Source organism: Brassica napus, unplaced genomic scaffold, assembly GCF_020379485.1.
Source record: "Brassica napus cultivar Da-Ae unplaced genomic scaffold, Da-Ae ScsIHWf_1206;HRSCAF=1726, whole genome shotgun sequence".
NCBI classification, from domain to species: domain Eukaryota; kingdom Viridiplantae; phylum Streptophyta; class Magnoliopsida; order Brassicales; family Brassicaceae; genus Brassica; species Brassica napus.
The window spans coordinates 1-26,168 of record NW_026014629.1 but is presented as its reverse complement, the minus strand read 5'-3'; the positions used below and the strand labels follow the sequence as shown (position 1 = coordinate 26,168).

The window sequence follows — 26,168 nt, the reverse complement described above, 5'->3', positions numbered from 1 at the left end:
CAATTTTTATTAAAATATAATATTTCATAATTAATTTTAATTTTTACTATTTAATTAGTTTTCTCTTGATTCTTTTTTAAGAATTTTTTTTTAAAAAATCTCTTTTTGATTCTCATATTTTATTCTCATTTTTCTATATTCATAAAATTTCAGACTTTTAGTTGTAAAAATAAATAAATATGTAATTTAAACGGTTATTCATTTTTTTTAAATCAATTTTAGTTGATATAGTATTCACTTATATATATATAACTAAACTTAAGGTTATTGTTTATTATCTAATTAATAAAAGAGAACATAGACATATTATATGTAGAACTACATTTTAGGTCTATATAGTATAAATATATGATTATTTAGATTTATTTATTTTTAAATAGAAAATCCGGTTCGACCGGTTGAACCGGTCCGACCACTTAACCAGTAGCTTACCGAGTCGGTATCCGGTCCGGTTTTAAAAATATTAGTTTTTGGGTTTGTAATATTGTCTCAATTACTTCGTCCAGCTCTTCTTTGTTATAGGGTTTCAAATTTCCTGAAGCCATAACATCTAACACACCAACAACTTGAGAATTAAGCCCATGTCTATTATCTGATCTGCCTCATCAAGAATCAGATCGTTGCACGGACTGACCACATCATACCGTATCAATCAAACAACCAGGAGTGGAAATCACAATATTCACACCCTTGTGTTATCATCTTAAAACACAGTTCTTCAATCGACTGACCACCCACTATAGAAGGCACCCCAATCCTAGATACTTGGAAAACTTGATAGTTTCCTCCCCAATCTGATGAGCAAGCTCCCGAGTAAGTTCTACAACCGCAGCGTAAGGTCCCCTCAGTTTCATTATCTTAGCTCATAAGCGACAATCTAGATATGTAAGCTAGCATGGCCAAAATAGGTAGCAGTCTTACCAGAACCGGTCTCTACCATGAAGAGTACACCACAATGTTGCATTGAAAGTGGTATAAGCTAGATCTTGTAGTTTTCTTGTAAGATCTCTCCACAGATTTCAAAAGCGTATGATTGGCTCGGATCCGAATCTACAGAGATATCCTTGCAAAAATAAAGAGATGTATGGTTTAAAACATAACTGGTTGGATCTACTTAAAACTCTGGTTTTCACATACCTTGTCAACATATGATGAAGATTATTTGATCTATATCTACCTTTTGGCCTTACCTGCAATGTGTGAATCCATAGCGATAATGCCGAGTTGAGCACCGATGTAGGTTAGAAGCAGAAGATTTTTCAGAGCTAAATATAGACAAAACAGGGCAGTGGAGATGAAGTAACTTTCAAGCAAAGAATTGAAGGAGGAAGAAAGTAGTTAATTGTCGACGTGACCGAGAGGGATAACTGTCGCAATGCATGATTTATATCTTTAACCGACCTGTGGAATAAGCTCTTCGCAGTTTCGAAAAATCAGTTCGTTGAAGCTCTTTCAACAGCAGGCCAAATTAAAGTGTTGCTCCCTCACTGCTAATTCTTTGCATGATTTCTCAGAAGGTCAACTTTGTTTTCTTCATTGAGCCTGCCACATAATAACATTAAAACCCAAAAAAACCGAGCATGAGAGATTAAGCTATTTAAAGTCGTTATGATAGAAACATACATGAAAACTAAAGCAAAAGTTTGATGTAACTTGTTCATAGTGGTATGTAATTGTAAACTAAAGCAAAAATGATAACTATCTAATATCTACTGGTTATAGTGATTTCATAACTGGCCTTCACTACTCACTCTAGTTTCATACTAAAGAGAAAACATTTGAGATTTATTAAACACGATACACATAACCCAGTGGCACAACAACACGAAGGCTAAGTGATGGTACAACTGAGAGAGACTACCTGAGAAATTATCTTTGTATGCAACTGCTTTCTCAAGATAGGCACCATTGAAGGTTGAACAACTGAAATCAGAATCTATCAGAATCTATTACCTAAGGAATAAAACAAAGTCTTGTTTTATCAGTTTGATGGTTTGTTGATTAAGTTGTTATTAGTTTAAACTGTGAAAACGTAAATCACTAAAACAAAAGATCAAAACTTTGAACTTTGTTTATGCTGATCCCAAGCTGCATCAAGAACGATACTTAATATTTTACCTGAAATTTCATTGGCATGAACTGTTTTGCTGCAAAACAAACAATGTTCATCTCAGCTAAATAAACAAATGAAACTGCTTCAAAAAATTAACGCAAAACTTCACTACTTACATTTAGAGAATTGTCCATGAAACCAGAAAAGAGTCTGCTAGCTCCAACATATAAAGAGACTCTGTAAGTGAAGTGACGCAGCCGTATGATAACGTAGTGGCAGTATTGTATCTCCAAGCCAAAGTAAAGCCATCCTGCACATAGAGAATGATATGTCCCTATAAGAACTTGTTACTTACCTAAAACCCAATAGACCTGTAAAATTCTATAACACAGATTTGTTTTCCCAATCAAAAAGATAATCTATGATAATTTTGAAGGAGAAAAACAAAGATGAAGGATAGGAATAATGGCAAAACACAATTATACTCGGTTTAAGAAATATATTACACAGTCATTTAAACAAATTTATGTACTCATATTCACCTGAAGATTAGTTAGTAAGTTTTATGTCATCAGTCATAAAGATTTTGTGAAGAGAGATGTTTACCAGCTTGCAAAGAAAGAGTATTTTCGTTTCACTGGTTTGTCCATCTTTACAATTTTTTACGCTCCTCTCAGTGATGCTCACGCATGGGATCAAGCTCTGATAGGATAGAGATTAGAATCCGGTTAATATACTACTCAAGAGAAGAGAGGCTAGAGTAAACGGTTTATACCTTGAGATGATCAGAGGCGTTGCAGGGATTTCGCGTTAAAATAATTAGCAGAACCACCGAACAGATCTAATTCATCGTCAGTGGAGCTATCATTGTTTACACTGAGGCAACTGCAGCGTTGCTTCCATGTTTGCCTTGCCTCTCGGTGTTCTCCTCTATGACATCCTGGACTAAACAAACGGAAAGAACAGAGCGGAGGGGGCCTTTCCTGTTGATTACTCAGTTTGGATTGTCATTGATTGCTCTAATAACTTTTTTTCCGTGAATTTGGTGAAGGGGAGAAGCAAGAGAGATGAGGAATATATAAGGTGGGGAGGTGATTGGAAGGAAATCGATTCATGCCTTTAGGATTATTTTTTTGAGGAACATATACGTTGAATTGGCCAAAAAAAAAATATGTGTTGAAGAGGAGAACATGAAGCTGTAGAAACGATTGAATTTCTCAGATGAGTTTGAAGAAGACAAAGGCTAAACGATTGAATCGCATAAAAAGTGGGCCAGATGATGGTCTAATGAATTACAAAGTGGTCACGTTGAAACTAAAAGCCTGTTTTGGAGATAGTTGATGATGTGGCTATTTGATGTATTTTGATTTGCTGAATTTAAATGTATACGTGGATGCCTTAAGCATTGAGCTTATTTAACTTTTAGTATAGTATAGATTGGTTATTTCAACAAGTAGGAAAAGGAATACCACAAAACCCTAAGGCCAAGTGAGCTTCAGGGGAAGTAGCGAACTTTCTTAAAGTTGGATTCTTTATGAAATCACAATAACATGGTTGCTGTGCTTTCAGTGTTCCGCAACACTGTGCAGATGGCTTAGTTTTATCAAATAATTCTGGCCAGCATCCTGTGAGATCAATCGTAGTGCATGGTGGTTTAGTAGATTCTACGACCACTCTTGATTCGATCTGAGGCGGAGATGATACGAGGACTACGACAAAGGCGATGAATACTAATAGTGTTGTACTCTTCATGTCTTGTGACTTTCTATCCACTTCCGATGCTATTCTTTTTATTTTTTTTCTTCTCTATCGTAAAGAGTACACTTTGAGATTCTGAGTTGTGTTTAACTAGGGATGATGACATTATTATATATAGATATGAACTTGTAACTGACAAAACACATGTCAGATTTTGTAATGTTGTGGATTCTGTCTCAATATTTTTTTGATAAGAGAAAAGAAATTAAAAAAATTAGTATCAAAATTAATGATGGAAACGAGATCTTCTTACTAAGAAAACCTTAGAATATCCTCATTGTTCTGTCAACAAAGATATCTAGTAAATATCATACTAATAGTTTTAATTTAATTTTGTTAATAATTAAATTTTAATCCATAAAATAAAACTCAAGTTACTGAACTAATAATGAAATTACATGTGTTAAATGGGTATCTTATTTTTTGTTGGGTCTCTCATAGGGCTGTTCAATATGGTAAAACCGAACCGTACCGAACCGAACCGAACCGAAATAGACAATATGGTTTGGTTTTGGTATATACCATATAAACCGAATGGATATAATTTTATAAAAACCGTAGGATTTGGATATGGTTTGGTATATAACCGATTAAACCGAATAAACCGAACAAAACCGATTAAAAGTAGAAACATGTAAATATGTATCTATTTTATAACAATACATGAAAATCTATTTGTTACATAAGTTAAATTTGTGTTAATAACTATTATAATTTTATAGTAATAAAAAACCTTAATTTGTAAAACACTTGAACTATAACTAAATAACAATACATCGCAATTCACATTTTATTTTCTAAGTCTTTTTTTTATCTTTTTGATTTATTTTAGTCTTCACTAAATTAATATGAAGATTATAAGTTTGATAGACAATAATTAATGGAAAATTTTCAATTGAAAATGCATGATTTTAATGAACACTAAATATGGAAGAGTGGAAAAACTTTTATTTCATGTTTCTGTTTTGTTTCATATTTTTATTTTCAAAATTTCAAGCTTTGATTTTAGTTATAGATTTGATTATTTTATTTGATGGTAGAAGTATTTTTACTTTTTTGTTCATTTATTTGAACAGGTAATATATTTTTAATAAATGACTGTGTTGACAATATGACTCTAAAATTCATATAATATGATCTCAAACAAAATAATTATGTTTTTTGGTATAAAACCGAATAAACCAAAAACCGACGGTATATAAACCGAACCGAACCGAAGTAAATATGGATTTAGAATAGTAGTTATATTTTACTAATCGAAATACCGAAAACCGAAAAAAACCGAACCGAAACCGAACCGATATCCGGATTGAACACCCCTAGTCTCTCATATGAAATTACATTCCTCATTTCCTTTTTGTTTTTCTTTTTGTTGAAAAACTCATCTAAAAGATTTACAATGAGGATATTGTTGCCTTCACAGTCGTCACTCCTAACCAAATAAATTACATTTGTAAATGAACTTTAATTTTATATTTATACTAGTCACAACAAAATCTCCCAGGAAATATTTTAAACTAAATTCTACATTGTAAACAATTCAGTTAAACATTTTCACTAATATTTGTTTTTGGTAAAAATGTAAAGATATTATTACCAAATTTTAAGTTTTTGACAGAAATTATAAAGGTTAACGAGAAACAGAGAAAAACAAATAAAATTCTACACACAACTTCAATCTAGTTAAAGCGGGACAGACAGATACAACAACTACAACCGCTATCCTGAGACTCGACCAAGTCCACACAACAGCTTGCCGCAAAAGAATGAGCAAAGTTCAACCGAGAGTCAGAACCCTGGTAATTTTGGCCTCTCTGGTGATTTGCTCTTAAAGATAATGGCCCATACGAGAACAGCTCGCCGAGGCTCTATAGCACAAGCCGACAAAGACAGACAAGCAACGCAGGGGCCAAACACACCCGACGTAACCAAAACCGAGCATTTATTAGCCCGAAAACGGCCTATGCATGATGCCACTCCGAACAAAACAGGGCTGCAACCTCTGTACTCTCCAGACCGAGCTCAACCTGCACACAATTGTCACGCACACCACCATAAAGAGTTCAAACAAACCCACGTGATGTTGGGATGTGAAGGAAGACCGAGCGTTAGGAAGTGGTAGTCAATGACCCGAGAACCACCACTCGCTCATCGTCGCCAAGAATCGACGAACTAAAATTGGAGACGCTAGAGCTGAACTTGCCACAGCAAGAAACGGGATTTGAAAACAGAGCACAAATCATCCGGAGGAGGGACCGTGAAGAGGAAGGCCGATGGTGAGGAAGTAATGCGAGAGGCCACTCAAGCGGCATAGACGGCCGCTCTTTAAACCTCCTACAGGACCTACGCGAGCTGGCCACATAGCTCAGACACTACCCCACCTGTGCTGAAGCTCACGAACTCGCCGCCGTGGTACAGAAACCACACCATGCTAAGTAGGAGAACACTCAGGTCCAAGAACCGACGAGAGTATAATTTCACTAATATATTTACAACTAATATATCCATTTTTAGTCTTGGATATTATTTTATCCTAGTATTTCAATATTCAATAATCTTTTTTTTATATTATTTGGGAGTATCCGAATCTGAACTCAACTAATTCTCTGGAGGCTGGTCTATCGGCGACAGACAAACCCAGAATTCTACAATAGAATTAAATATCCACACCAGTCTGGTCATAATGATAGGTAAATCTGCATGGTATGTTTCAAATCCTGGAAATTTAACACTTCTCTAAGTCCACCGAACCATCCGACCACACTCACGTCGTTAATATATTCAATAATCTTTTCTCATAGTTTATATCAATACTAGTGTTTGATCCCGTACTACGTACGGGAAACAATCTTAATTTTTTATAAATTCAACATATATTTTGAACGTGTATTGTATTGACAATACACTTTGGGTTAAAAATATATTAACTCCACGTATATTGTCGTACCACTTTTATTGGGTGTCAAGAGATACCGAAGAGTGTTAATTTATATTTACATAAAACATAAATTATGGATAATATATCGAGAAAAATCATAACAATTACCTCAATTGCGTCCCAGCAGCACCACCGATATGTCATCTTCACATTTCTTAAGGGAAACATAAGATGTCTTTCTTTTGCCACATGGCTATAAATCTATGAAAAAACAATAACAATGAAACAACCGAAATAAAAGTGGTAAAACAATTACTTTAGTATTTCTACACATGGTCTCATTTCTTAACTCTATTTGTGCGACCTTGTTGTTTCTTCGTCTTCATATAATGTTTAATAGTATTACATTCTAAATTCGAAAACACTATTTTGAGTCAAATTTAAGTTAGAGTATTAAATCTGAAGATAGATATAAATAGTTCTGAATGAAAATAAGTTTAGATATATTTATGTTTTAGCTTTCCATAAGGTATCAAAAAGAAATTTAACTTCTTATTAATATATCATAACAAATCCATAAAAGATAGTGAAATTTTTATTTAGATATTGACAAACTATAAAACATAAAATATGCAATTTCTTTGTACTTATAAGGGATATAATAAATTTGTTTGTCAAAATAAAATAACTGGGATTAATTTCAGAACTTGGTGATATACAAATTAAAATCACATTGACATTTGTTCCGTTTTTGTTTTCTATGTACATGTTACAGAACTAATTAGCTTTATCATCCACACTTTTATAAACTTACTTTTTTTTGTCTAAATACAAACTTACTTCTTCTACTAAAACCCATAAATATACATATTGTACCAAGGAAAATATAACAACTTTCATTATCCATAAATTTACTTGAACAATTGACCTTAATCATGTTCGGTAGTTCCCACCACAGCACCAAAAACTATATTCACGTTCCTCAGTGGTAATATGGCCCAGGTTTTCTTTTTCTCTATAACCATTATAAACCTAATTTTTTGGAGAGGAAGCTTTAAAACACCAAAACAAATTCTGGTAAGCTGAAAAAATTGTCAAATACTCACGTTAGTATTTCAAATCGAGTTAAGGTCTGGTGTTTGGAATCTCTGTATACACATCTAAATCTGTTGTCCCTTGGTCTTCTTAAGCATAAACCAATGAAAGAAACACATATTTGTAAATAGTCAAATCCTTTTTGTCAAAGAAAGAGAAAGAAGTAATCTACATCCAATATACGTTATATAATATAGCCATATATACTTACTATTACCTTGACAATGCTTTTGATTTCCCATTTTTCTGGAAGAGCTAAGCTCTGAATCAGGAGAAAACTCCATTGGTATCTTTATTGTGAATCATGCAAAAAAGAAGAAGAGAGCATTAAGTTAAGAAGAAGAAAACATTGAATCAATTACCAACAAAAAGGTAACATTGAATCTGGATTTTTTTAGGAAAAATATAAACATGTAACTGTTTTCTTTTGTTACATTCAAAACCCAAAAGAAAAAAACAATTCGAGGAGGAAGATGAAACTGTGGCAAAAAAAAGAGCGAATAGAAACAAATTAGTTGACTGAAAGTTATATATACATACATAATAATAAACAGTTTGAAACTGCCATGATATAGAAGTTATGATGTTATGTTCACTTTTGGACGTGGTGATCTGAGAAAATTCAGGGATTTAGATTTTGCAGTTTCAAAAAAGTATGCAAGGGATTTTGCGGTTGTTTTATTTGTTTTTTAGGTTTACTCGATTGCTGAAAATTCTGAATGTATTTAATTAATTATTTTGAAAACAAAAGGTTACCTTTTTTAGAAACTGTAAATGACACATGTCAATCAGAGCATTGTTAAATGACTTGTGTTAGTTTAAATTTAAACTCCAGAAAAATAGGAGATGCAAAGAAAAATTCATAAAAAATTGCTTTACCTGATTGGGTCGTAAAAGGTTGGTTATTTGTCTTATTTTCAAACTTCCATGTTTTGATAACGTGTTTTACTTTTTTGTATTTTTCAATTTTTTTTTTTTTAAATAGATTTTCCACATGTCAAATTTAGATTGGTGATGCGACTTGCGCTTTAGTATATAAAAGATACGATATCGAGTATGATAATATGAGGGAAACATCTTCATTGATTATTTTAAGTTGAGCTCATAGTGTCTCTCTGAAATGCTTCAAGCACTCTTTACATATGATTTATTAAAACTTACATGGAAAAACCATGATAAATGACATTATGAATTTATAATCATCATCATTCTTGCATAAAAATATTGACCATTATTTAATATTATTATTTTTAATAATTATCTTGGTTACTTCAACATGCAGGATGAAGAACCACAAGACGCTAGGGCCATGTGAGCTTGTGGGGAAGTAGCGAAGTGTTTTAAAGCTGGATCCTTTATAAAATCACACTAAAACATGGTTGTTGTGCTTTCAGTGTTCGGCAACATTGTGGCGATATTTATCTCCTAAGACTATAGCTAGAAAACATCATATGATATCAATCTCGGTGCAAGGCGGTTTTGTAGATTTTACGCCCACTCTTGATTTGATCGCAGCTGGAGATAGCACGACGATTACAACAACGGCGATGAGTACTATTAGTTATGTACACTTCATGTCTTGTGACTTTGTCTCTTTGATGCATGTCTTCCAACAATCGGTGGTCAACATAATTAAGTAAGAGAAGCACCCAATAAAATTTCATCAAACTATTTCTTTAGGTTCGTTACTGAATATCACATTAAAGAACATAAGTTTGTTTATTCCATTTAATAACTAAGGTTTTATTTTTATTTTAAACGTTATATATGATTTATTTAAAATATTGCAAAGAATTGACATACTATAATGAATTTCCAATCATCATCACTCTTACATAACATAATTGTTCTTCACCATATAATACTTTTGTTAATTATCTTGGATTTCAACAAGTAGGATAAGGAATACCACAAGACGCTAGAGCCGCATGACCTTGAGGGGAAGTAATATATGGCTTTAAACCTGCATTCTTTATGAAATCACAATAACATGGTTGTTGTACATTCAGATTCCGACAACATTCTGGCGATAGTGGTGCTCCATAGAGTATGGCTGGAACGCATCCTGTGATATCAATAGTGGTGCAAGGTGAATTAGATTGAATAAGTTGGGAATTGATCGGAGCCGCCGTTGATGAAAAGAGGACAACAACAACAAACGCGATGGATGCTAGTGTTGTAAACTTCATGATGCCTTGTGACTTTCTCTCCACTTACAATATTGATCTTTGTTTTTGTTTTTATATTCTAAAATGTATTTGATATTTTGAGTGGGATGGTGAAGTTATTGAGTAGCACCACAACTGCAATGCAAACAAAATAAAGTCAATGTTTCATTGGTTTTCTATAATAGTTCATGACCAGAAAAGAAAATTGTTTGACCCAAAAAAAAAGAAAAGAAAGTGTATGGAAATATATGATATGAAGATTTGATACATTTGCATAGGGGTGAGCATTTTACCCGATATCCGAACCCGTATCGGAATCCGATCCGAAAAACCCGAACCAAAATCTGAACCGAAGTGTAAAATACTAGAACAGATATTGAATTAGGAGAGATTGAATATCTGAACCCGAACGGATAATATCCGAATCCGAATAGCTATGTGAAGATAACCGAACATATGAATACTTAACCCTATATTTCTATTTTACTTTTCTAATTTTATTCAAAATATTTATATTGATACTGCACATGGCTCCAAATCAGATAATACACATAATTATGGACAAAATCAGTTGCTATGCAATTAAAATACATATCAAGCTCTTGTTTTCTATATTAACAAAAATTGCATCCAAAATTTTAAAATAACAATTAAATTAGTGTGTTTCTATTTTAAAAGTTTTATCTTCAAAACATATTAATAGTTTAATCTATTAAAACTTAGAAAATCAGTTAAGTTAAAAATACATATTTTAAATACAAAAATCTTAAACAACGAAGAATTTATTTTTTTCCTTCATAATCTAAATATTCGAAGACCCGAAATAACCGAACCTGAACTTAAAATACTCGAACTCAACCCAAATGTAGAAATACCCAAACGAGTTTTATATTTCTATACTGAAATACCCAAAATCTGAAATATCTGACCCTAACTTGAACATGTATCCAAACGCCTATCCCTACATTTGCAGATAGATTTGATACATATCCAAGTGAAATAATTGAAAATATTCATAACTGAAAACATAGCAAAAAGAATTAGGCTTGTGGCTAAGAAAAAGAAAAGAAAAAAAGACATTATAAAAATGGTCAAACGAAGTTTGTAGCCACGATTTAAGAATCTGAGTGTATTGTGAACATCTAAGTTTTATGCACACATGACCAAACCTTAGAAACCATCAAAAATGGAAAAAAAGATAGTTACTATTACAGTAGAGTTTAACTTGAATCCATGTATATAATAGTAACCCGGCAAAGTAAACACTGCACCCACATCTTACACTATCTTCTCTACTATTACAAACCGTGGAAACAAATGTCTTTAACAAATGGTTAAAAGCTCTCAGATCACACGGAGCTCGGTAAGAAAGGCTGCGCATAGATCCAAGAAGAGAAACTGAGGACCGTTAACTCTTTGTATATCCAGCAAGTACTTCTCTTCCCGAGCTTTGTACAGCTGTTTTAAAATTCAAAGTAGCACAGAAAAATTGTGGGGAGTGGGTGTAATGATGACATATGTGAGCATTGTTACTGTGAAACAGTTGGTTCAAGTTTTATGGTCTAGTCTCTGTCCTAACTGGTTTAGTTTTGGTGATACATGTGCACATTGTGTGTGAGTTTGTAGTTACCTGACGTTCAAATTTGATGACAGTGGGTAAGATCATGGCACAGTCATCCTCAATGATGCTGGAATCATCTCCGAAGTGCAGCTTATTGTTGTGACAGTGGGTGAGATTTTTCCAACCCACACATATATAACATAAAAAAACAACAGTACTGAGCAAAGAAAGTTTAGGTAAAACAACAACAACAACTTAGGTGGGGATTTCGCTTTGGGCTTCATCATTACGAGCATCTTCTTCTTTTGAAGATGATCCGAGCTGCTGCTTACTTGTACTGTGTCGGGCCAAAAAAAAAAAACAATTCATCAATAACCATCTGATTAGCTACTTGATATATATATATATATACACAGTGGAGATATGGTGACCGTGAATCTAGTATACCTTGATGAAGACGACTTAGGCATTGTGGTGTTGGTTGTGGTAACATCAGACCACTTGAGGAGCCTTCTCTGTTATAACACTATATAAGCTGAAATCAAATCAACCAAAATAACAAAAGCCTAGAGATTGACATAAATTTATCGATAAGGAATATTATTTGGAAAGAAAGTAAAAAAAATAACCTTCAACTTGGCAGGATCATTGCGCCGGCTCGAGCGACAAGGAGGAGGAAACAACACTGCCTTACGCGAATTACTTAAACTCCTACTGAGAACAAAACAATTACCGACTGGTTTCCGCATAGCAACACTTTTGTGCTGGAAGGAAACCCTAGCGACGGTATATATATGCCCGTAATTTGGGATTAAAGCAAGCTTTATAATCTTCAACCCCTGGTCCGGCCTATACTATTATTACCCAAACTACATTTTCTCTGACTTGTCTTTGAACCGGCAAACCGGTTTACATCGATAATTTAGTTTTTTTCTTGCAAATAAGAGCAAGTCCAACGAGAAGTTCTAAGAGCACCTGCAACGCGGGTTCGTAATGAATCCTTAGCACGATTATTTAGGCAAATGACATATAAATAATAAAAAAAAATTTCGTAACCGAAGGATTGATCCTTAATTAAGGCGTCTAAGGATCAAATCCTTAAGGACGTGGCAAGGCGTGAGTGGTCCGGCTGGGAGTTGTGTTTCGCGTGTGGAAAATTTTTTTTACTCTCTTTCTCCATCACGAAAAAAAGCTCTCTCGAAGGCGATTCGGCGATTATGAAACCATGTCGTCGTCTCTTCTTCTCTCTGGCTCTACAGTATCTTCTTCGTTCATCGCTGCATCGAAGCTGTAACATCTCTCTCTATCTCCTTCGTCTGCCTTCATTTCACCTTCTTTCGGCTTATCCAATTTCAAATTCTAGGGTTTGTTCGTATACTTGTTCCATAATCGAATCTTAAGAGCTTATGAATTTGTTTATGATTACAGTTCTCTCTTACGGAATCCAAATCAGTCACTGTCACTATCTCGGAACCTTTTGAGAAGTTTCAAACCCATTAAGTGCTCCTCCGCTGATTCTCCATACGGAGGTTATTATTATCATCTCCCCTTCCTCTCTTTAAAGTTTCAATCTTTACTCTGTTTTTTTATTAACTCATGTAAATCGAATTATCCTTTTTTTGTGTGTAGGCAACGTCCTCACGTTCCCTCTAACCAGGGTCTGGGACCCGTACAAGCGTCTAGGGATTAGCCCCTACGCCTCCGAGGAAGAGATCTGGGCCTCCTGGTAAACTTCTGCGTATATTTCCTTAATGAGAAGACAAAGAGCTTGGGGAGAGCTTGCCTAATCGGGTAAACTCCTGGTGCTATTTGAAAACTAGCTGAAACGAGAACTTGGATTGTTTTTTTTTTTCCTTTCAATTATTGGGGTTTGGTTATTATGATTGCAGGTTTGGTGCATTAACAGTGGGGTGGTTCTGCGGTTCGCTAGTCATTCCCATGATTCCGACGGCTTTCATTAACCCGTGGACACTGGAGCTTCTAACGTCACTGGTTGCTTATGTGTTTTTGTTTCTTTCTTGTACTTTCCTTAAGTAGGTTGCATTTTCTCTATTTCAGGTGAAATACAAGACCATGTGTACAAGACCAAAGTCACGGGTACTTTGTTTGTTTTAGCTTTGTATTTCTTGCCTTTATAAGTCTGTTTGTAGACTCGGCTAAGAGCTATTTCATTTGCTCTTGTTGTACTCAAAACTGGTTATGATGATATTTTAATTTCAAGCATCTGCGTTTCATCAACCCTTGCCTTCATCTACTTTGCTTTGGCTTTAGGTATGCTCACTGATCTCATAGATGATAAGAGTTAATGATGTACTTCGGTTTGGCTTTAGGTGACTGATATGTATGCACTAGAAACTTATTTGATTCGTTCATTTCTGTTTTCGGTCATGTGATTAGCTAGATGTTTGCAAATTTCATAATTTTTAATTTCTAAGATTCAATTAAAAAAAAATCTAATGACTCCATAATGGATAACACCATTGAACATACAATTAGGATTAGTCCTTAACTATTCAAAAAAAAACTACTATTATATTGCTAAGGACTCCAATGGTGGGTAACACCATTGGAGATACTCTAAGGAGAATATGTCTTATATAAAAAAATCGGTAAAATATTAAAAAGAGTTGAGAGAAGAAAGAAGAAAGAAGAGTTGTTTGCAAAGAGGTGCAGAGAAGTGTTTAGAACAGCATTATCCCTACCACTCTATTATGGAGTGCTTAAATTTTTATTTTTTTTAGTTTTTCTGGATTTTAAAAAAAAATTAATAAATAAACTAATTGTAGGTCGTCACGTATCAGTAGGACCCGTAAACTAGGCAAACACTGACGCTTAAATAGGCTGCAGAAGCAATGGTGTTTAGTTTTTTGTGGGACCCACTCACTATTATATTAACTTTCTTTTAAGCTCCCCTATTTAGCTCTTCCGTTAATGTTGCTCTTAGATACTAAGTTCTACATCTGTCGTCTGTTTGTTGGATTTTGTATTTACAGAAAATTAAAATATAATTTTTTTATTAAAATATTAATTTTTTATTTTTTTAGAACCTTTGGCAGGTTTTTACCGCTGGGGCTGCCCTAACAATTTCCCAAGCTCTTCTTCATTTAGCGATGAGAACACCGAACGCATCTGTTGGATGTGATCAAATCTTCATCTTGTCTTATTAGATTCGAAGAATCGTATATCATATAGTTAAGTAACTAATTTATATATATACACTAAACTATTCGTATCAGTTTATCACACACCAAAGAGATACATACACATAGTGGGTTCTCTCTTAGATGTCAGACTCTGATGTTAGTTTATGTACTAGTTTGAGGAAAGCGTGAGGTTGGAAGCACTTTAGTATAGACTAGTGTGTTTAAGGAAAGCGTGAGAATGAGTTTATGTACTAGTTTGAGTACCATTTGCTACTTGCTAGGTTGTAGAGTTGAAACCGAAATGGGTTTTTAGACTAATGTAGACTAGTGTGGTTAAGGAATAAGGAAAGCGTGATTGTTTAATGCTTAGTGCGTTTGTACTGCTGATTGTTTATGATACTGGTTCTTATAATAAATCACTTGTTTTGTAGGGTTTATGGATTTGGTGGAAGATGTCATGAAGGAGAACTTATGTGTATTGCTTTCTATGAACTTATGTATGCAATTATGTATGGAGTTATGATGTTTTGAACTTATGGTATGAAATTATGCTATTTATGTGGTATTTGAATGAATTTTATATTGTTGTACTTGTGGATTTATGAATGAATTTTAATCTTATGAACTTATATTTGTATTTATAGGTCTATAGATTAAAATTCAAAATTTTCATAAATGGTCATTAATGGGTCCCATGACAGCCCATATAAATATGGATTTTGATGGAATGGTCCTTAATGGACGTGGTCAATTTCTGTCCACAAACTATAAATGGACAAACGGATATGGGCAAATGGACATGGACTTTCCCATCTGACAGCTCTACGTATCACACACCAAAGAGATACATACACATAGTGGGTTCTTTAAACACATTCCCTAACTACACATGCTGACATGCATCATGCACGTATGCGTTTAACCACGAGCAGTTACCAAATACTTAACTTGGGCCTTTAGCGTCCGGTCCATGTGCGTGTAAACACACAACAATTTTGCCGTTTAAACTTTGCTAGTAAGAGATGCGTAAAAGTCCCACATCGATTACGTTTAAAGGGAAGAACTCGCGAAACCTTCTCCTCCTGTAGTGAAACCTGAGGATGGCGAAGGGAAAACACCAAAAAAATCGAGTTAGCACTTAGGAGGTCTTAAGAGTAGTAGCAATAGATACCGTTATATGGTTTTGAAGTTTCACTGCGCATGTGCAGGGTTTCGTCGTGAAAAAGAAAAGGAAAAGAATAGGATTGGAACCACTGTCCTACATGAGTAAAAAAAGGTGAAAATGTCAGTACAAAACATAAAGGTGGAACTCGGGTTTGATTAGCATTATATGTTGGAAAGCTATCTACTGGAAGAAAAGAAAAACACATACTGTTGTCTCCTGAAACTCGGATTCAAGATAGCCACTTGGAACCGGTTGTCCAGTAACAGGTAGTATGTAACAGTAGCCTAAACGAAGCAGCAAGTGGCTTTTCAATAACTATTCGAAACTAGTATTTAAAAGCATAACAGACAGAAACTACATACATCGTTTTGTACTCTGTTGCGAAGAGATTCCATAACCTGGTTTCTATCAAATCCCATGTTAACCCACTTCTTGAACTATCTCCTCGTTGATCTGCCATAATATAAGAGAAGTTTGTTTACTATCACCGCAAGTGAATCTTTTGATGTTCCAAATGGTGCTTGAAGACCAACCTTTTTGGCCTGCTCTACTGTATCTGGTGGAGCAACAGCAAGATAACGAGGAAGATGAGTCTGGAACCAACGTGTAAATACCACCCTAGAGAGAAAAATAACACCTCAGTTAATTACTTCCCATTTTTTTTTCCTTTTTTCCACTGACTACTCGATTTAGGCAGCAAGAGTGAAGAAATCCGATGGCATTGACTATCTTCTTCTTCCTCGTTGTGATTCAGATTCTTTTTATAAATTCTAGGTAGAATTCAAAGCAAAATGTATCACAAACGATTTAAAAAGATCAAGGAGTACTGGTTTCTCTTTATTTATTGAAACATTATACGGAATAAACAAGATCCATATGACAACATAATGAACTTCCAATCAACATCATTTTTACATATAATTTCTGTTTATCATCAAGTATTACTATAATAATCATCTTTGGTTACTTCAACAAGTAGGATAAGGAATACCACAAAACCCTAAGGCCAAGTGAGCTTCCCGGGAAGTAGCGAACTTTTTTAAAGCTGGATTCTTAATGAAATCGCAATAACATGGTTGTTGTGCTTTCAGTGTTCCGCAACACTGTGCAGATGGCTTAGTTCCATCAAATAATTCTGGCCAACATCCTGTGAGATCAATCTTAGTGCATGGTGGTTTTGTAGATTCTACGACCACTCTTGATTCGATCTGAGGAGGAGATGACACGAGGCCTACTACTACAAAGACGATGAATACTACTAGTGTTGTACTCTTCATGTTTTGTCAATTTCTATCCACTTCCGATGCTATTCTTTTTATTTTTTTTCTTCTCTATCGTAAAGAGTACACTTTGAGATTCTGAGTTGTGTTTAACTAGAGATGATGACACGAGGATTACAATTAACAACAACGGCGATGAGTACTATTAGTTCTGTACACTTCATATCTTGTGACTTTCTCTCTATCTCATGCCATGTCTTCCAACAATCGGTGGTCAGCATAAATAAGTAAGAGAAGCCACCCAATAAAATTTCATCAAACAATTTCTTTAGGTTTGTTATTGAATATCACATTTAAAGAACATAAGTTTGTTCTATTCCATTTAATAACTAAGATTTTTATTTTTATTTTATTTTAAACGTTATAAATGATTTACTTAAAAAATTTCACGGAATTGTGCTATAATGAATTTCCAATCATCATCACTCTTACATACATAATTGTCCTTCATTATATAATACTTTATATTAGTTATCTAGGACTTCAACAAACAGGAAAAGGAATACCACAAGACGCTAGAGCTGCGTGACCTTGAGGAGAAGTAATGTATGGTCTTAAACCTGCATTATTTATGAAACCACAATAACATGGTTGTTGTACTTTCAGATTCTGACAACAATCTGGCGATAGTTGTGCTCCAAAGATTATGGCTGGAACGCATTCTGTGATATCAATAGTGGTGCAAGGTGGTTTAGTAGATAAAGATTGAAATTCGGATTTGATCGGAGCCGTTGATGACAAGAGGACAACAACAAACGCGATGGATGCTAGTGTTGTAAACTTCATGGTGGCTTGTGACCTTCTCTCCACTTACAATGTTAATCTTTGTTTTTGTTATTCTAAAATGTATTTTGAGATTTTGAGTAGGATGGTGAAGTTATTTATGTAGCGCCATAACTGCAATGCAAAATAATATAAAAATAAAGTCTATGTTTCGTTGGTTTTCTGTAATTAGTTATGACCAGAAAAGAAAATTGTTTGACCAAAAGAAAAGAAAAGGAAGTGTATGGAAATATATGATATGAAGAGATTTGATACATTTGCAGATTTGATACATATCCAAATGAAATAATTTGCAAATATCCATAATTGAAAAAAATAGCAAAAAAGTAACTAGAAATTAGAATATCAAAATTATTTTATACAAATTAGGATAACATTATAATGTATTTTAACAAAATTGAGCTTGGGTGGGTCTTAGAAGGATAAAGACTTATGTTCAGGCTTTGGTTGGTATAATGCATTAGAAGAATTTGAAAGATTGATAGGAACAAGAAACACAAGAGACTGTCTCTCACTACAATCGGCAATAACAATGTCATCACTTAACAAAGCGTAGTCGAGAAATGGTCTTTTACCATGGAAATTGAAACTTTCATTTAGCGATGGGAAATATGAAAACTCTCAGAAAATTTATGTGATTTTGTAACAATTTCTTCTTAACTGATGAAGATAGTTCACTTCAGTACTACTATACAACGTAGTAATACGAGTAATATCAGCAGAACTTATCGATATAATAATACCAGTAATATCTGTAAAAACATTTTGTCTTTTAAAAGTTGAAGAATAGTTTGCTTTTGTAACTTACCTGGAAAAAATATAAAGACTAAATGAAAGTTTTAGCACTCTTGAGATAAACCACATATCTGTGATTCATTTTGTCTTTTAAAACTTGAAGAATAGTTTGCTTTTGTAACTTACCTGGAAAAAATATAAAGACTAAGAGCTTGATTGGTTTTCCCGCTACCACCCGCAAACGCAGCTTTTGCGATTGGTAGCGGTTGACAGCGTTTCGAAACAATCATACAAACCGCTACAAATCGCTTCAAACCGCTCCAAACCTCTTAAAATCAAAAGCTGGTTCCAGCTAGCGTTTGCGGTTGCGGGCGGTTGCGGGAGGATAATTTTTTTTCTTTTTTTTTTAAAACCATATAAATACAAAAATAAAAATAAAAATAAAATTTTTAAAATGGAATTATAAAAATACTAAAATATATCTATTATATTTTAATTAATATTATAAAATTTTAAAATAAAAATATTTTCTATAATTTTGAAAAATTAAAACTATAACTTTGAAAATATAATTTACATATTTATTATAATATTATGATTTTTGATATTTTTATAATTTATAAAATATAAATATTGTTAATTTATTATTTAACTGCTGCTGTATTTGGTAGTTAACCAGTCGTAAGTATCCCGCAAACGCACCAATTTCTAACCGCAGAACCAGTCGTACAAATCTCTTAAAACCGCTAGAAACCGCAACCACCCGCATCCGCAAACGCCCGCAGCCGCAACCGCAACTGCTGCGTTTGAACCAGTCAAACCCTAAATGAAAGTTTTAGCACTCTTGAGATAAAACACATATCTGTGATTCAAAACAGGCGAATAATCTTGCTCATAGTGTAAGGTGTCAACTACCTTAATATATTCTGTTTATGTTTGACGAGAAAAAGAATTGGACTTGTGGCTATAGTTGAGTTTTGACCTGTCCTTAACAAAAAAAAAAAAAAAAAAAAAGACAATATCAAAATGGTAAAACGAGTTTGTAGCCAAGATTTAAGAATCTTAGTGTATTGTGAACATCTAAGTTTTATGTACACATGACCAAACCTTAGAAACCATCAAAAATGGAAAAAAGATAATTACTATTACAATAGAGTTTAGCTTCGAATCCAGGTATATAATAGCAACCCGGCAGAGTAAACACTGCACCCACATCTTACACTATCTTCTCTACTATTACAAACCGTGGAAACAAATGTCTTTAACAAATGGTTAAAAGCTCTCAGATCACACGGAGCTTGGTAAGAAAGGCTGCACATAGATCCAGGAAGAGAAACTGAGGACCGTTAACTCTCTGTATATCCAGCAAGTACTTCTCTTCCCGAGCTTTGTATAGCTGTTTCAAAATCCAAAGTAGCACAGAAAAAAAAATGTGAGCATTGTTACTATGAAACAGTTGGTTCATGCTATGGAGAAGGGTCTAGTCTCTGTCTTAGCCGGTTTTCGTTTGGGTGAACTACTGAAAATATTACCAAGAAACCTAAACTGTAATAATGAAACCGAACTAGGAAGTTTTTTTTCCCCTGAGAAACTTGCTGAGTCAATAACTAACTGAGATGTGTGTGAGTGTGCAGTTACCTGAAGTTCAAATTTGATGACGGTGGGTGAGGTCATGGCACAGTCATCCTCAATGATGCTGGAATCATCTCCGAAGTGCAGCTGATTGTTGTCCCTAGTATTCAGACCATCAGCAAAACAAGGAACCCATCGGCATTTCATGTTGTAGTGACCAATCTTCTTCCAACACACATTGAGTTCTTGAAGAGCTTTCAGTACTTCGTTCATGATCTCACGAGGATGCGCTTGGGACTGTTCAAAAACACAACGGTATCAGAACAATTATCAGTTTGGGTATGTGCAGGTGAAGAGTACTCATTCATAAACAAGATAACATTTATAAAATCCCCAAAGTTCCAAATAATATTATGATAACTCTAACAAGATTCAGCAATCATGAACAAACCTGAAGTCCAAGAGCCCATTTGCGGTCACTTGGGACTTGTGATCTTCCTCCCAATCCGTACTGATCCATAGGTGAAGGAACCCAGTGGCCTACAGGTGAAGCAGCGGCTTCAGCTGAGCACATAGGATTGGAACCACTGTCCTAGATGAGTAAGAAAAGGTGAAAATGTCAGTACAAAACATAAAGGTGGAACTCGGGTTTGATTAGCATTATATGTTGGAAAGCTATCTACTGGAAGAAAAGAAAAACACATACTGTTGTCTCCTGAAACTCGGATTCAAGATAACCACTTGGAACACGGAACCGGTTGTCCAGTAACAAGTAGTACGTAACAGTAGCCTGAAACAAGCAGCAAGTGGCATTTCATTAACTATTGGAAACTAGTATTTAAAAGCATAACAGACAGAAACTACTACATACATCGTTTTGTACTCTGTTGCGAAGAGATTCCATAACTTGGTTTCTGTCAAATCCCATGTTAACCACTTCTTGAACTATCTCCTCGTTGATCTGCCACAATATAAGAGAAATTTGTTTACTATCACTGCAAGTGAATCTTTTGATGTTCCACATGGTGACGAAACCAACCTTTTTGGCCTGCTCTAGTGTATCAGGTGGAGCAACAGCAAGATAACGAGGAAGATGAGTCTGGAACCAACGGTGCTGACGGATCTCAGGGATGGTGATTCGTTTCACTGGGTCAACTACAAGCATCCTTGGGATCAGGTCTCTAGCATCAGGTGATAAATGACTTGGAAGCGTGTAAATACCACCCTAGAGAAAAAATAACACCTCAGTTAATTACTTTCATAATAATGATGAATCAAAGTAGACTGCACAGTACCTTAATTTTCTTGAAAAGGTTGGGAATGTTTTCATCATCGAACGGAAGAGTACCACAGAGCAGAGCATACAATATCACTCCGCAGCTCCATACATCTACTTCAGGCCCAGCGTATAATTTTCCTGATATAACCTTACAACAAGTAGGAAGGTATGATTCACTTATAATCCAATGAAAGGAGAAACAAGACATGAGTACATAAGATTACTGAATACCTCAGGAGCAGCGTAGTTGGGCTTCCACAGCTCGTTTTCAGAAAATGACCATCCCTCATGACATTACTCAGTCCAAAGTCAGCAATCTTGATATTGCACCTCGAGTCCAACAGCAAATTCTCAGGCTTGAGGTCTCTATGGACAACCATATTGCGATGGCAATACTCCACACCAGATATTATCTGCTCGAAGTCAAACACTCAAACTCAGAGAAGGAGCTACAAGAACAACAGTGGTTGTGTGGGAAAGAGATGAACAAACAGAACCTGCTGGAAAAAGTTGCGAGCCTCCTCCTCTTGTAACCTGCCTTTCTCTACAATGTAATCAAAGAGCTCTCCGGACTTGACATACTCCATAACAACGTAAATGTCACTAGGGGTCTCTATGACTTCATACTGCCGAATGATATGATGATGCATAAACAATCTCAGAATTTTTTATCTCCCTCCTCACTATAAGGAAGAAGCAGAGCATTTAATCAAAACATATACCGTAAAATCAAGTACTCTTCTTATTTTTACATCAAAACACAAATCTGAAAAACATTTTTTTTTTGTAAATTGATATAACTATAAATTAATAAACTCTCATAATCCCAGCATATTAATCTATAGAGTTTTTAAGTACTGGGTGCACTATTGCAAGTAAAAGATAAAAAATGCATTTGGCAAGCATCGAACCTAAGAAAGTGGGGGTGCATATGCGCCCTTTACCATAGTAGCTACCAAAATTAACTGTTTTATATGCAAAAGTTTCGATTTTGATATAATTACGGGTGCACTTGCACCCAGACCCTATAACGTGGCTTCGCCACTGCTGTACATAACCAATCATCAAAGGTTATGTTCAAGAAAAGCTCTGAAGCTTAAGAGTGGCATGATGTGTTATTATTATTACCTTTCTCTTCCATCTCCATGTTCTTGATCTTACGGCGATTGAGGATCTTGATAGCAACCTTGTGGCCAGTTACAACGTGCTCAGCTATTTTAACTTTGCCGAAAGATCCGATGCCAAGGGTTTTACCAAGCTTGTAGTTGCTAGAATGGATTCAACTCCATTGCCACCAAAATCTATTTGGTGTGAATGATCCATTTCCCTTCTGTCAAAAAACAACATTTTGTTATAGTTAAAACTTGCTCCTCAAAATCTACACCATTATTAATCAACACGTATTCCGTGATACAGTCAAGACCACTCATCAATTAGGTTTAAGCAGGAGAAATTGATCAAGTTTACAAACATTTATTTACCCTTTGTTTTCGAGCAGATCCTCGAATCGAAATAGAAGTTGTTCAAAGAAAGAGCCAACTAATAAAACTACACAGAGAATCTGGTTGAAAGAGAGAGAGAGGAGATATGAAAAGGTTAAGAGTCTTACTGTGTAATGGTAAAATGTTGGTAAACTCAGATTCCAACTCGTGTGTGTGTGACTCAGAGCTGAGTCAGTCCTTGAGTCTTTGATGGTGTGTTGAATCAAGGAAACCAAATTATGCCAATTTGAGTCTGTAAATTGTTTACAGTGCACAAAAAGGAAGTAGTAAATTGTTTACTTTTTTTAATACATTTCAGTTATTATTACGTTTTTTTTACTCAAGAAACATTGTTTATTTATGAATAAATTTTAATTCATGTTTAAATTACTTCTATGTTTAAGTCGTCAAATATGTAATGTTTATGTTATTGGCATGTCTCAGAATTTCTTGATTAACTGGGAAAAAAAAGGGAAGAAATGTATCAAATACCAAACCAAAAATTTCAAAACAAACATGCATTAAAAACTTAATGTGAGGAAGAAATAGCATTTATTTATAATAAAAAAAAGCATTCGGTTATTTTAAAAGAATACATTTTGATGATGTTTAGAGTTCATCTATTTTCTAAAAGTATATTGGTGGGTTAGAGATTTTTTCCCAACATGTCATTGTTATGAAGTTAACTTCATTTGTCTGCTTTGCCGACAAAACCCAAAGACGCATACAAAATATTGACAAAAACGAGGGTTCAATAAGATTCACAAGTTAGATGAATGGAAACATAACAGTCTATGTAGTATCCCTATCTATAATAATCCAAGCCTTTTGGAGTGATTCATGAAACACCCTCATCAAGTCTATTATTTGTATACTATTTACGTATCTCCACTAAGATTCTTCCTTTGAAAGAAAAAAAAGTTTATGCACAGAGTCGTGTAACGTCTCTCCAGCTACTTGGGAAGTCAGTAGGAGGGAATGGCTGCGAAACGGTACCCTTCAGCTCCTCTCCACGAATAGTAAGCAATCCGAGTCTCATAGAACCCTGATTATAGCCACACAATTGTGAAAGGTGTTAAAATCACCCGTTTACTCATGTACCACAAATGCATAAAGAGAAAAAAACAAAGAGACGAATCATTTCATCAGAGACCAATAACACAAGCTGTGTGCATACACAACTTGATTCAACTCGCTCAATATAAACATCAAACAACGGAATCCACAGGGTTTTTTTTTTAAATCAAGCATCATGCATTAAGAACAGCAACGTGATGACATTCACTGCTCTTTCCAGGAAACATAAGAGGATCTCAGAAGCATAAATGGCTAAATAAAGCATCATTTCAACAGACAACAAAGCACAAAGTGCATAATTTCAGCAAAGTCAAACCAAGAGCACAAGCTGCATAATTTCAGCAGACAAGAACACAAGCTGCATAATTTCAGCAGACAAGGAACACAAGCTGCATAATTTCAGCAGACAAGGAACACAAGCTGCATGATTCAACAGACCAAGAGCACAAGCTGCATGATTTCAACAGACAAGTAAAATAAGCTGTTGTCTACTGATCCAACCCACTCAATAATCCACATCAAACAACGGTTTTCAAATCAAGCATCAAGCACTCAAAACAGCAACATGACAACGTTCACTGCTCTTTCCAGAAAACTAAAGGATCTCAGAAGCATAAAAAGACTAAAGAAACATAGTATCAACAGACAAAGAGCTAGCACAATCTTTGTCATGTTCTAAAAATCCACATCAAACAACAGACTCCACAAGGTCTTCCTCTCAAAAACACCATCGCAATTGAGTACAATCCAGATGAGGAACTCAACAAATAGACTATTCTCCAAGTCTTACCAGGGAGGAAAGTAAGGATGCAAGAACAAGAAGCGCGTAACCTGAGAGCTATCCCTTCCATGTGACCAGTGAATATGAAAACCGTCAAAAGGAGAAGCAAGCAACCAAGAAACAGAAGAAACAAAGCTAACGCTATAGACTTCCACGGTACTCTATCAAATGCTTTCGGCGTATACGCAAATCGAGGATCGAAATCTCTCCTTCCACACCGTTTGCGTAATCCTCATCGTCTTCCTCCCCTGGAAGCTGAGCGTACGTAGTTTCTCCTCGACGCCATCCTAATCAGAGTAAAACACAACACAGCATAACTTCGCATCCACAACACACAGAAGAAACAAACTCTTAACTAAGAGAAATCAAGGTTACGCAATCAATCGATTCAAAATTGACGGGCTTAGAACCTGAGAAGAGAAAGGTGGGGGCGAGAAACTCACCGGAGTTGGATGATTCCGTCGTCGGGAGGATAGAGATGATCCGGATCTACTTTGACGAGCGGATTTGCATTCTTTTCGTCTTCGTCTCTATCGCGACGACGACCGTTTTGCGGTTCAACTCTTTGAAATTTTATAGATTAAGTCCTTGGTTTTCATTAAATCACATGCTGAACCCCTTACTTTATTTTTGTCTAAGACCAATCAATGATATGTGTGCTCGTGTGGTTAACCTATGAAGCACGGGGACGGCATTTCCTTGACGTCTCCCGTACCAGATGCGTTTCCGGGACGGGGACAGTGTGGGACGGCGTGGGAACGTTTCCGAAACGTTTCAAGAGAGGTGGGGACGATAAAGGTTTTTGGAGACGGTGAAGTTAGGTTTTGGAAACGTTTCCAAAACGTTTCTCGTGTAAACTCAGTATCGTTTCTAGAAGATTGGTATTTATGTTTATGTCTTTTATGTGTGTAGTAGATCATAGCTTATTTACGTAGGTGTGTTGTTTCAACTTTCATGTGTGTATTTAGATCATAGCTTATCCTGCGAATCATAGCTTATTACTTTTTTTTGAACTGGCTTTATTGAAATAAAGAAAAAAGTACAGAGATTACAAATAAGAAACAAAAGGAAAAAAAAAGACAACTGGAACTAACAGGAAAAAATGACAACACAACCTCTGAATATTTCAACCCGAGATGGGGATAACAGTGATAACAAGTAATAAGCAAGTAAAATAGGTACGACATACAACGGCAGCTTTTAGATGGTTTGACTACACACAGGCAAGTAGCGTTAGCAAACCTCGGGTCGTACATAATTGTACGAACTCAACACAGGCAAGTAGCGGTTAGCAAACTCAAGCAGTACGTATGTGTGGTTTATGGTGTTCCTACAATCATAGCGAGGTGTGTGTTGTTC

General features: G+C 35.1%; 1 protein-coding gene, 1 long non-coding RNA gene and 2 pseudogenes across 5 annotated transcripts; all 4 read right to left on the bottom strand.

Annotated features, from left to right (window-relative positions):
- Window positions 1-348: 348 nt before the first annotated feature.
- Window positions 349-3,323, bottom strand: LOC125596419. Of its 4 annotated transcripts, XR_007331039.1 has the most exons (8): window positions 2,829-3,323; window positions 2,660-2,755; window positions 2,230-2,363; window positions 2,119-2,147; window positions 1,862-1,923; window positions 1,402-1,542; window positions 922-1,265; window positions 464-820 (listed from the first exon to the last, which is right to left on the bottom strand). It is a non-coding gene; the product is annotated as an uncharacterized LOC125596419 (long non-coding RNA). The 4 variants fall into 4 exon arrangements; XR_007331038.1 differs by having other exon boundaries at window positions 922-1,542; window positions 1,862-1,953; XR_007331036.1 differs by having other exon boundaries at window positions 922-1,542; window positions 2,829-3,318.
- Window positions 3,324-17,485: 14,162 nt separating this feature from the next.
- LOC125596420 (non-specific lipid-transfer protein 2-like) lies at window positions 17,486-18,961 on the bottom strand. Its single transcript, XM_048771569.1, has one exon. The coding sequence runs from the start codon at window positions 17,885-17,887 to the stop codon at window positions 17,585-17,587; it is 303 nt and encodes a 100-aa protein (XP_048627526.1). The 5' UTR covers window positions 17,888-18,961; the 3' UTR covers window positions 17,486-17,584.
- A 710-nt stretch (window positions 18,962-19,671) lies between these two features.
- Window positions 19,672-22,793, bottom strand: LOC125596421 (annotated as a pseudogene).
- Window positions 22,794-23,563: 770 nt separating this feature from the next.
- LOC125596429 lies at window positions 23,564-25,095 on the bottom strand (annotated as a pseudogene).
- Between the last annotated feature and the right edge of the window lie 1,073 nt (window positions 25,096-26,168).

Bases quoted from the DNA above. Each gene is read 5' to 3' on its own strand.
- LOC125596420 (XM_048771569.1), bottom strand. From the start codon at position 17,887: ATGAAGTTTACAACACTAGCATCCATCGCGTTTGTTGTTGTCCTCTTG.